Genomic DNA, 12,590 nt, shown 5'->3' on the forward strand with positions numbered 1-12,590 from the left:
GGTCCTGAATTCGAATAAAGGAAACTACGATGGTATGAGGCATGAGTTGGCTAGGATGGATTGGGGAACGTTACTTAAAGGGTTGACGGTGGATAGGCAATGGCAAACATTTAAAGATCGCATGGATGAACTACAGAATTTGTTCATCCCTGTTTGGCATAAAAATAAAACAAAAAAGGTTACTCAACCATGGCTAAGAAGGGAAATTAGGGATAGCATAAGATCCAAGGAGAGGACATATAATTTGGCCAGAAAAAGCAGTAAGCAGTTTAGGATTCAGCAAAGGCGGACAAAGGAATTAATTAAGAGGGGGAAAATAGATTATGAGAGTAAGCTTGCACGGAACATAAAAACTGACTGTGAAAGCTTCTATAGATATGTGAAAAGAAAACGATTGGTGAAGTCAAGCGTAGGTCCCTTGCAGTCAGAATCAGGGGAATTTATAATGGGGAACAAAGAAATGACAGACGAATTAAATACATACTTTGGTTCTGTCTTCACAAAGGAGGACACAAATAACCTCCCAGAGATGTCGGGGAACATAGGGTCTAATGAGAGGGAGGAACAGAATGAAATCAGTATTTGTAGGGAAATGGTGTTAAGGAAATTGACGGGATTGAAGGCCGATAAATCTCCAGGGCCTGATAATCTACATCCTAGGGTACTTAAGGTAGTGGCCCTAGAAATAGTAGATGCATTGCTGGTCATCTTCCAAAATTCTATAGACTCTGGAACAGTTCCCATGGATTGGAGGGTAGCTAATGTTACCCCAATATTCAAAAAAGGTGGTAGAGAGAAAACGGGGAATTGTAGACCGGTAAGCCTGACATCGATAGTGGGGAAAATGCTGGAGTCCATTATAAAAGATGTAATAGCAGAGCACTTGGAAAACAGTGACAGGATCGGACAAAGTCAACATGGATTTATAAAAGGTAAATCGTGCTTGACTAATTTACTGGAATTTTTTGAGGATGTAACTGGTAGAATAGTTAAGGGAGAACCAGTGGATGTGGTGTATTTGGACATAGAAACATAGAAGATAGGAGCAGGAGTAGGCCATTTGGCCCCTCGAGCCTCCTCCGCCATTCAATGCGATCATGGCTGATCATCCAAATTCAGTACCCTGTCCCTGCTTTCTCCCCATATCCCTTGATCCCTTTAGCCTTAAGAAATATATCCAACTCCTTCTTGAATATATTTAATGAATTGGGCTCTATTGCCTTCTGTGGTAGAGAATTCCACAGGCTCACCACTCTCTGGGTGAAGAAATTCCTCCTCATCTCTGTCCTAAATGGCTTACCCCTTATCCTTAGACTGTGACCCCTGGTTCTGGACTCCCCCGCCATCGGGAACATCCTTCCTGCATCTAGTCTGTCTAGTCTTGTTCGAATTTTATAAGTTTCAATGAGATCCCCTCTCATTCTTCTAAACTCCAGCGAGTATAAGCCCAATCAACCCAATCTCTCCTCATACGTCATTCCTGCCATCCCAGGTATCAGTCTGGTGAATCTTCCCTGCACTCCCTCCATGGCAAGGACAACCTTCCTCAGATAAGGCGACCAAAACTGCACACAATACTCAAGTTCTTGGGATCCAAGGGAAAGTGGCAAGTTGGATCCAAAATTATCTCCGTGGCAGGAAGCAAAGGTTAATGGTCGATGGGTGTTTTTGTGACTGGAAGGCTGTTTCCAGTGGAGTTCCACAGGGCTCAGTACTAGGTCCTTTGCTTCTTGTGGTATACATCAGTGATTTAGACTTCAATGTAAGGTACATGATTAAGAAGTTTGTAGATTTTACAAAAATTGACTGGGTGGTTGATAGTGAGGAAGATAGACTGAAGGAAGATATCAATGGACTGGTTAGGTGGGCAGAAAAGTGGCAAATGGAATTCAATCCAGAGAAGCATGAGGTAATGTATTTGGGGAGGGCTAACAAGGCAAGGGAATACACAAAAAATGGTAAGATACTGAAGTGTAGAAGAACAAAGTGACCTTGGAGTGCATGTCCACAGATCCCTGAAGGTAGCAGGACAGGTAGATAAGGTGGTTAAGAAGGCTATGGGATACTTTCCTTTATTAGCTGAGGCACAGAATACAAGAGCAGGGAGGTTATGCTAGAACTGTTTAAAACACTAGTTAGGCCACAGCTAGAGTACTGCGTGCAGTTCTGGTCACCACATTACAGGAAAGATGTGATTGCACTAGAGAGGGTACAGAGGAGATTTACAAGAACGTTGCCAGCACTGGAGAATTTTAGCTATGAGGAAAGATTGGATAGGCTGGAGTTGTTTTCTTTGGAACAGAGGAGGCTGAGGGGAGACCTAATTGAGGTGTATAAAATTACGAGGGACCTAGATAGAGTGGACAGGAAGCACATTTCCCTTAGCAGAGTGGTCAATAACCAGGAGGCATAGATTTAAAGTAATTGGTAGAAGGCTTAGAGGGGATTTGAGGAGAACTTTTTTCACCCAGAGGGTGGTGGGGGTCTGGAACTTACTGCCTGAAAGGGTGGTAGAGGCAGAAACCCTCAACACATTTAAAAAGTACTTGGATATGCGCTTGAAGTGCCGTAACCTGCAAGGCTATGGACCAAGAGCTGGAAAGTGAGATTAGGCTGGATAGCTCTTTTTCGACCGGCGCAGACACGATGAGTAAAATGGCCTCCTTCTGTGCCGTAAATTTCTATGATTCTATGACCCGCCCCTAGCCGTCGGGACAGCTGTTGCACCCATTAGGATGAGACTGCTGAAGCTCATTGTGTGGGACACTTGCAGGCAGCCAAAATATAGCACCCTTGAGTTCAGCTGACTCTGGGAGTTCCCAGACAACCTTAAAAGGGCAGAACACCACCCAGCCCTTACAATGCTAATGATGTGACGGGGGTGGGGACTCCCTATACTGGGAGTCCTTGCATCACTGGCTCAGAGGGACCAAGCACATAGTTGAGGGACACCAGTCTCTGGAAAGGTGAAAGTTGCTTCAGTGAGGAGAGGGGATTTTTTCATTGACTTTCCTCCCAAATTGTACTACCTCACACTTCTCCATTAAATTGCATCAGCCACTTATCTGCCCATTTTATTAGCAAGTTTTGATATATTCCCTGTGCTGAATTCCAAAGCATCTATATATACCGTGGAGTAAACTGGCCGCAGCACTGACCCCTGGGGTACAGAAGTTGCAATCCGCCCAGCGGCCCATTTACCTTGCTATTCGTTTCTTCGGTCAAACAATGTTCTGCCCATGCTGCGAGATTTTCAGTTTCTGAATCGTGCATATAAGCAGTTACTGCAAATGACCACACGAGATTGGATCAGTTCTTGGAGTGTGGCTAGCCCTTTTTTTGTGGCTGTAATACATTGTCAATATGTATATCTGATAGATAATAAGAAAACCCAATTGTAACGATGTTTGTGCTTTTAAGTTGTGCCGTCTCCATTGTTAATGGTTATGAGCGACGACTCATTGCCTTCACCGGTTTCCATCTGTATTTATCAAGCATCAGTCTTTATATTCCAAGGGCGATAGAAACTTCAAGCTGTCACCATATGTCAATCATGTCGGTAGCTGTAGGTATTCACAGTCGTGTGTTCTGAAGTATTTAGAGCAAAGCTGAACACCGAAGCTGTAAACTGGCATTAACTTGAAGTGGGGACTGGGTAGTTAGTGTTAGAATGACAAGTATGTAGGTTCTCCATTGCATGTTGTAACGTGTACATTTTTTTAAAAAATAGGTCAATCCAACAACAGAGTGTGCCGACGCACTGCTGAAGATGACGTATTGTTCACACTGTCACGGGTTACTTGCTGTTAAACCATGTAACAACTACTGCCTCAATATCATGAAGGGTTGCTTGGCCAATCAGGCTGATCTGGACACAGAGTGGAACAATTTCATTGGTGAGTTTTTTTTAAAGTTTCACTGTCAACCAAGAATCATAGCTGTGGTGTTTGAATCCAAACGGTGGGTGTTGGGAAAGAGGTGGAGGGGGAAGAGAGAGGTGAGGGGAGGGGGAGCCGGGGAGGGGAGGGAGGGGGAGTGTGTGAGGGGAGGGGAGCGTGTGAGGGGAGGGGAGGGAGGGGAAGTGTGGGAGGGGAGGGAGGGGGAGCGTGTGAGGGGAGGGGAGGGAGGGGGAGCGTGTGAGGGGAGGGGAGGGAGGGGGAGCGTGGGAGGGGAGGGAGGGGAAGCGTGTGAGGGGAGGGGAGGGAGGGGGAGCGTGTGAGGGGAGGGGAGGGAGGGGGAGCGTGTGAGGGGAGGGGAGGGAGGGGGGAGCGTGTGAGGGGAGGGGAGGGAGGGGGAGCGTGTGAGGGGAGGGGAGGGAGGGGGAGCGTGTGAGGGGAGGGGAGGGAGGGGGAGCGTGTGAGGGGAGGGAGGGGGGAGCGTGTGAGGGGAGGGGAGGGAGGGGGAGCTTGTGAGGGGAGGGGGAGCAGGGGAGGGAGGGGGAGCGTGTGAGGGGAGGGGAGGGAGGGGGGAGCGTGTGAGGGGAGGGAGGGGGAGCGTGTGAGGGGAGGGGAGGGAGGGGGAGCGTGTGAGGGGAGGGGAGGGAGGGGGAGCGTGTGAGGGGAGGGAGGGGGAGCGTGTGAGGGGAGGGAGGGGGTGAGGGAGGGGGAGCGTGTGAGGGGAGGGAGAGCGTGTGAGGGGAGGGAGGGGGAGCGTGTGAGGGGAGGGAGGGGGAGCGTGTGAGGGGAGGGAGGGGTGAGGGAGGGGGAGCGTGTGAGGGGAGGGAGAGCGTGTGAGGGGAGGGAGGGGAGGGAGGGGGAGCGTGTGAGGGGAGGGGGAGCAGGGGAGGGAGGGGGAGGGGGAGTGTGTGAGGGGAGGGGGGGAGGGGGAGCGTGTGAGGGGAGGGAGGGAGGGGGAGCATGTGAGGGGAGGGGGAGTGTGAGGGGAGGAGAGGGAGGGGGAGCGTGTGAGGGGAGGGAGGGAGGGGGAGCGTGTGAGGGGAGGGGAGGAAGGGGGAGTGGGAGCATGTGAGGGGAGGGGAGGGAGGGGGAGCGTGTGAGGGGAGGGGGAGCAGGGGAGGGAGGGGGAGCGTGTGAGGGGAGGGGAAGGAGGGGGAGCGTGTGAGGGGAGGGAGGGGGAGCGTGTGAGGGGAGGGGAGGGAGGGGGAGCGTGTGAGGGGAGGGGAGGGAGGGGGAGCATGTGAGGGGAGGGAGGGGGAGCGTGAGGGGAGGGAGGGGGTGAGGGAGGGGGAGCGTGTGAGGGGAGGGAGAGCGTGTGAGGGGAGGGAGGGGGAGCGTGTGAGGGGAGGGAGGGGGAGCGTGTGAGGGGAGGGAGGGGTGAGGGAGGGGGAGCATGTGAGGGGAGGGAGAGCGTGTGAGGGGAGGGAGGGGAGGGAGGGGGAGCGTGTGAGGGGGGGGGAGCAGGGGAGGGAGGGGGAGGGGGAGCGTGTGAGGGGAGGGGGAAGGGGAGGGAGGGAGGGGGAGCGTGTGAGGGGAGGGAGGGAGGGGGAGCGTGTGAGGGGAGGGGAGGGAGGGGGAGTGGGAGCATGTGAGGGGAGGGGAGGGAGGGGGAGCATGTGAGGGGAGGGAAGAGTGTGAGGGGAGGGGGAGCGTGTGAGGGGAGGGGGAGTGTGAGGGGAGGGGAGGGAGGGGGAGCGTGTGAGGGGAGGGAGGGAGGGGGAGCATGTGAGGGGAGGGAGGGGGAGTGGGAGCATGTGAGGGGGGGGAGCATGTGAGGGGAGGGAAGAGTGTGAGGGGAGGGGGAGCGTGTGAGGGGAGGGGAAGCGTGTGAGGGGAGGGGGAGAGTGTGAGGGGAGGGGAAGCGTGTGAGGGGAGGGGGAGAGTGTGAGGGGAGGGGGAACGAGTGAGGGGAATGGGAGGGAGGGAGGGGGAGCGTGTAAAGGGAGGAGGAGCATGTGAGGGGAGGGAGGGGGGAGAGTGAGGGGAGGGGGAGGGGTGGCGTGTGAGAGGCGGGGGAGGGTGTGAGGGGAGGGGGAGGGAGGGAGGGGGCGTGTGAGGGGAGGGGGGCGTGTGAGGGGAGGGGGAGGGAGGGAGGGTGCGTGTGAGGGGAGGGGGAGGGTGTGAGGGGAGGGGGAGGGAGGGAGGGGGCGTGTGGGGGAGGGGGGGGCGTGTGAGGGGCGGGGGAGGGTGTGAGGGGAGGGAGGAAGGAGTGTGGGGGAGGGGGGCTGGGGGTGTATGGAGAGTGGGGGGGAGGGGGGCTGGGGGTGTATGGAGAGTGGGGGGGAGGGGGGCTGGGGGTGTATGGAGAGTGGGGCTGCGGGTGTATGGAGAGTGGGGGGGAGTGGGACAATAACCAGCCCCAGGACAGTGACAGGGTAACACAAAGAATTCGACCCAACACAATCGTCGCTAAGCAAAAGGAAAAATATCTGACATATTGGGCAGAAACAACAAAAACCCAAAGCAAACTCAATTGCTACTTGGCCCTAAACAGACAATACAACATAGCTGATTACCTGACCATGGTAAAGGATAACAAACTGAGAAGAACCTTGACAAGGTACAGACTTAGCGAACATAGCCTAGCGATCGAAAAAGGCAGACACAGGCAGACCAGGCTGCCAAGAGAGGACAGGATATGCTCTCACTGCAGTCAGGGAGTGGTGGAGACAGAGATGCACTTCCTCACAGCTTGTGGAAAATATCAGGGCATCAGGGAGAATTTCTACCAAAAATTCTCACAAATATGCCCTGATTTCAGAAATCTGAATGACAACCAAAAACTCCCATTCCTACTGGGAGAGGAGAGAAGCTGTATAACACTGGCGGCACACTATGTTACAGCTTGCCATGAACAGAGGGACAACCAGTAAACTAAGAAAAGAATATATATAAACAATGCGAATGTATATTTATACACTCAGGGATATACCTGTTTATACAATGTATGAATAGAACTGCGTTTATGTGCTAAACCATAAATGTATTTTGATGCTTTGGCAACATAAGATGTAACTTATCATGCCAATAAAGCGATTTGAATTGTGAATTGTATGGAGAGTGGGGGGGAGTGGGGCTGGGGGGTGTATGGAGAGTGGGGGAGAGTGGGGCTGGGGGTGTATGGAGATTAGTGGGGCTGGGGGTGTATGGAGAGTGGGGGGGAGGGGGCGGGGGGTGTATGGAGGTTAGTGGGGCTGGGGGTGTATGGAGAGTGGGGGGGAGGGGGCGGGGGGTGTATGGAGATTAGGGGGGCTGGGGGTGTATGGAGAGTGGGGGGGAGGGGGCGGGGGGTGTATGGAGGTTAGTGGGGCTGGGGGTGTATGGAGAGTGGGGGGGAGGGGGCGGGGGGTGTATGGAGATTAGTGGGGCTGGGGGTGTATGGAGAGTGGGGGAGAGGGGGCGGGGGGTGTATGGAGAGTGGGGGGGAGGGGGCGGGGGGTGTATGGAGATTAGTGGGGCTGGGGGTGTATGGAGAGTGGGGGGGAGGGGGCGGGGGGTGTATGGAGATTAGGGGGGCTGGGGGTGTATGGAGAGTGGGGGGGAGGGGGCGGGGGGTGTATGGAGACACTCTTTAATATTTACATAAATGGATTGGCAAAACTACTTGAACAATCTACAGCACCCGGCCTCACCCTATATGAATCCAAGGTTAAATTCCTCCTCTATGCAGACGACCTGGTTCTGCTGTCACCTACTAAAGAGGGGCTACAGCAAAACCTGGACCTGCTGGAGTCGTACTGCCAGACTTGGGCCCTGACAATAAATCCCCAAAAAACCAAAGTCCTTGTGTTCCAGCAAAGATCCAAACATCAGGGACCCAAAATAAATTTCACAGTAGGAACAACCAAAATTGAACAAACCACTAACTACACATACTTGGGCTTAAAAATCAGTTCTACGGGAAACTTCAAACTGGCTGTGAATGAACTGAAAGAGAAAGCAAGAAGGGCTTTCTATGCCATCAAAAAATCAATCCAAATAGAAATCCCAATTAGCATTTGGCTCAAAATTTTCAAATCAGTAATTGAACCAATTGCACTCTATGGCAGTGAGGTATGGGGACCGCTAACTCAACAAGAATTTGCAAAATGGGACAAACACCCAATTGAGATCCTACATGCAGAATTCTGTAAAAGTATCCTCCGGACTCAAAGGAAAACAGTAAACAATGCATGCAGGGCGGAACTAGGCCAATATCCATTAATAATCACTATCCAAAAAAGAGCCACCAAATTTTGGAATCACCTACAAATGAGCAATCCCCAATGCTATCACTACGACGCCCTGAAATGCCAAGAGCTGACCATAAAGAAGAATACCCTCAGTCAACTAGTCCTGGGACTCAGTGAAGTAACTACTAACAATACTAACAATAACCAGCCCCAGGACAGTGACAGGGTAACACAAAGAATTCGACCCAACACAATCGTCGCTAAGCAAAAGGAAAAATATCTGACATATTGGGCAGAAACAACAAAAACCCAAAGCAAACTCAATTGCTACTTGGCCCTAAACAGACAATACAACATAGCTGATTACCTGACCATGGTAAAGGATAACAAACTGAGAAGAACCTTGACAAGGTACAGACTTAGCGAACATAGCCTAGCGATCGAAAAAGGCAGACACAGGCAGACCAGGCTGCCAAGAGAGGACAGGATATGCTCTCACTGCAGTCAGGGAGTGGTGGAGACAGAGATGCACTTCCTCACAGCTTGTGGAAAATATCAGGGCATCAGGGAGAATTTCTACCAAAAATTCTCACAAATATGCCCTGATTTCAGAAATCTGAATGACAACCAAAAACTCCCATTCCTACTGGGAGAGGAGAGAAGCTGTATAACACTGGCGGCACGCTATGTTACAGCTTGCCATGAACAGAGAGCCAACCAGTAAACTAAGAAAAGAATATATATAAACAATGCGAATGTATATTTATACACTCAGGGATATACCTGTTTATACACTGTATGAATAGAACTGCGTTTATGTGGTAAACCATAAATGTATTTTGATGCTTTGGCAACATAAGATGTAACTTATCATGCCAATAAAGCGATTTGAATTGTGAATTGTGAAATAGTGGGGCTGGGGGTGTATGGAGAGTGGGGGGGAGGGGGCGGGGGGTGTATGGAGGTTAGTGGGGCTGGGGGTGTATGGAGAGTGGGGGGAGGGGGCGGGGGGTGTATGGAGGTTAGTGGGGCTGGGGGTGTATGGAGAGTGGGGGGGAGGGGGCGGGTGGTGTATGGAGGTTAGTGGGGCTGGGGGTGTATGGAGAGTGGGGGGGAGGGGGCGGGGGGTGTATGGAGGTTAGGGGGGCTGGGGGTGTATGGAGAGTGGGGGAGAGTGGGGCTGGGGGTGTATGGAGATTAGGGGGGCTGGGGGTGTATGGAGAGTGGGGGGGAGGGGGGCGGGGGGTGTATGGAGGTTAGTGGGGCTGGGGATGTATGGAGATTAGGGGGGCTGGGGGTGTATGGAGAGTGGGGGGGGGAGGGGGCGGGGGGTGTATGGAGGTTAGTGGGGCTGGGGGTGTATGGAGGTTAGTGGGGCGGGGGGTGTATGGAGAGTGGGGGGGAGGGGGCGGGGGGTGTATGGAGATTAGGGGGGGCTGGGGGTGTATGGAGAGTGGGGGGGAGGGGGCGGGGGGTGTATGGAGATTAGGGGGGCTGGGGGTGTATGGAGAGTGGGGCTCTCTGATCTGGAGCACCAGTTGTGTGCTGAGGGCAGCTGTGAAACCACAATAAATGCTCACATGCATTGGAACATTTCTCTCTCTTATTGCTGTCAGTCATAGCAGCAGGAGGAGGCTTCTGTCGGGTCAGGTTAATGTTGGGACTTGTGCCAACCTTTTACACAACACAGACTGTTTTCCCTCATTGAAGACTCTGAGCCTGTTTGTTTTTAATATCTAGGTGTCCTTCTCTTTCCCCTAATGCTCCAGCCAGCAAAACCCTCAAACATAGGGGCCCATCAGTCTCTTGCTGGCAGTGAGAATCAGTATAAAGCTGTTGGTAAATTATTGCTTCCCCATATCTTTCAGTCACAGTCCTGATGGCTCTGCTGGGAGCTGAATGTATTTTGTATATCAGCTGCCAGCAATCACTGACATTCCTAAGCTGTGATGCACATCGTGCTGTGGCACTTGAAGGAACAGAGTGCACATCAGCCCAGCATTCCCATGCTCTTCCGCATGGCCTGGCTGCCTTTAAGTTTACAAAGACGCCAAACAACCAGAAGAATTGGTTTTATGTTTCTTTACTGATGTGATGTGAAAGGCTACAATCTGGTTCACTCTTGTAGTGTGTGGGAATAAAGTAGATCTTGAAAGAAGTTCAAGAAACGTTAAACATCCGCCTTATGTTCACATCCTTTATTCATAATTTTGTGTTGGATACCAAGGTAAAGAAGTGTAAAAAGGCAACCTCAAGGGAATCAGAAGGTTCTGGAGGGGCAGTTCCAAGGGCGCGCTGCACTATCAGGGGGGGCAGTACTGAGGGAGTGCTGCACTGTCGGCGGGTCAGTACTGAGGGAGTGCTGCACTGTCGGCAGGTCAGTACTGAGAGAGTGCTGCACTGTCGGAGGGGCAGTTCCAAGCGCGCGCTGCACTGTCGGAGGGGCAGTACTGAGGGAGTGCTGCACTGTCGGCGGGTCAGTACTGAGGGAGTGCTGCACTGTCGGCGGGTCAGTACTGAGGGAGTGCTGCACTGTCGGCAGGTCAGTACTGAGAGAGTGCTGCACTGTCGGAGGGGCAGTACTGAGGGAGTGCTGCACTGTCGGCGGGTCAGTACTGAGGGAGTGCTGCACTGTCGGCAGGTCAGTACTGAGAGAGTGCTGCACTGTCGGCGGGTCAGTACTGAGGGAGTGCTGCACTGTCGGCAGGTCAGTACTGAGAGAGTGCTGCACTGTCGGAGGGGCAGTTCCAAGGGCGCGCTGCACTGTCGGAGGGGCAGTACTGAGGGAACGCCGCACTGTCGGAGGAGCAGTACTGAGGTGTAGTAACTTAGATGAGGCACTAAGCTGAGGCCCCATCTGCTGTTCAAGTGAAAATTAAACAACCCGTCACAAACATAGCAGCCAATTTGACACTGAGGGAGCATTGCGCTGTCGGAGGGGCAGTACTGAGGGAGCGCTGCACTGTCGGAGGGCCAGTACTGAGGGAGCGCTGCACTGTCGGAGGGGCAGTACTGAGGGAGTGTGGCACTGCTGGAGGGGCAGTACTGAGGGAGCGCCGCACTGTCGGAGGGGCAGTACTGAGGGAGTGTGGCACTGTCGGAGGGGCAGTACTGAGTGAGTGTGGCACTGTCGGAGGGACAGTACTGAGGGAGTGCTGCACTGTCGGAGGGGCAGTATTGAGGGAGTGCTGCACTGTTGGAGGGGCAGTATTGAGGGAGCGCCACACTGTCGGTGGGGCAGTACTGAGGTGTAGTCACTTAGATGAGGCACTAAGCTGAGGCCCCACCTGCTGTTCAAGTGAAAACAAAACAACTCGTCACAAACATAGCAGGCAATTTGCGCACAGCAAGGTTCCACAAACAGTGAATCTGTTTTTCTGGTGTTGGTTGAAGGATAAATGTTTTCCAGGACACTGGGAGAACTCCCCTTCTGCTTTTCGAATACTGCCATGAATGGGATCTTTTATGTGCACCTAAATTTGGCAGACATGGCCTCAGTTTAATGTCTTATCCAAGTGCACAGTGCGAGGCTGATACTGTGGTTCACTATACGAGCAGTATGTTGAACACGTAACACAAGGGGAGTTTGGAATGTATAGTTACAATTAATTGTTTAAAAGTAAACTGATTATAGGAAAAACATTTGCTGTAGAACCTGTGTGCAGTGGCGATGCTGTCGGAGAAAATCTGCTCCATTGTTTTGTACCAAATCATGTTTAATCACACAGCATCAGAAGTAGATTTTCCAATTAGTTACACATGATTTTTGGGAGCAAAATTGGTGTATCAGGGGAAGGTCAGTGCTGGACAGATACCCATTTGCCACTGTGCCTAATTTTGGGACTGGATGCTTGGCTACAGTAGCTTCTGGTGGTTTGTGGGGGGAGGGGCTATGTTAATGAGTGCACAATGATGTCATGACAAAAACGTAATTTCCATTGATGATACAGGAAACTTTGTTATATCCGGCACCGACAGGACCGAGCTGTTGCCAATCTATCAAAACTGCCGGACATACCAGCGTTAATGTTGAAGCATACGGAGGTTTTCATCTCCGTATCTGACAACAAACACTGTTGCTTAGCAACAGCTTCTAAACAGTCGGCCCGTACCTTGGAAGCATCTCTGTAGCTTAGCAACAGCTTCAGAGAGACTTTCCAGAGCCTGACTGTTGGAAAAAAAAGCCACGAGAAGAAAAAAAAGCCACGAGAAGAAAAAAAACCTAACACAACGGCTCCTGATTTCTGCCGGTAGATCGAGGTATCCGGACATACAACCTCCGGATAAACCAAAGTTTCCTGTACTGTTTCCTTTACCCACCCGTATAACCTGTTTGTTCGGGGTTTCTAGGAATGGTGCTTCCATGTGGTGGTTGGTACGTCGATTGCTGCCGCCTCAGGCTGCTGCTAAAGTTTTTCCCGGTTGATACCCATTACCCCTGAAGTGTTTGACTGGCCTTTGTGGCTGCAGTGCTATTCTGCCTTTTTAAAATTTCCTGCTGTCATGTTGTCTCAGTCGGAAT

General features: G+C 52.1%; 1 protein-coding gene across 2 annotated transcripts in view; it reads left to right on the forward strand.

The window, feature by feature from the left end:
• The first annotated feature begins 3,707 nt into the window (after positions 1-3,707).
• The window catches only part of LOC147083130 (glypican-6-like), a 90,553-nt gene continuing 81,670 nt past the window's right edge, over positions 3,708-12,590 (forward strand). Inside the window, exon 1 of one of the 2 annotated variants that reach the window (XM_085980248.1) lies at positions 3,708-3,896. In XM_085980248.1, coding sequence (XP_085836374.1) covers positions 3,770-3,896 — 127 coding nt within the window. In that variant the 5' untranslated portion in view covers positions 3,708-3,769. The remainder of the gene's footprint in view (positions 3,897-12,590) is intronic. The other variant, XM_085980247.1, reaches the window with a different exon arrangement.

This window comes from Somniosus microcephalus, unplaced genomic scaffold, assembly GCF_052327205.1.
Source record: "Somniosus microcephalus isolate GS21.2 unplaced genomic scaffold, FLI_Smic_1.0 scaffold78, whole genome shotgun sequence".
Lineage (NCBI taxonomy): Eukaryota > Metazoa > Chordata > Chondrichthyes > Squaliformes > Somniosidae > Somniosus > Somniosus microcephalus.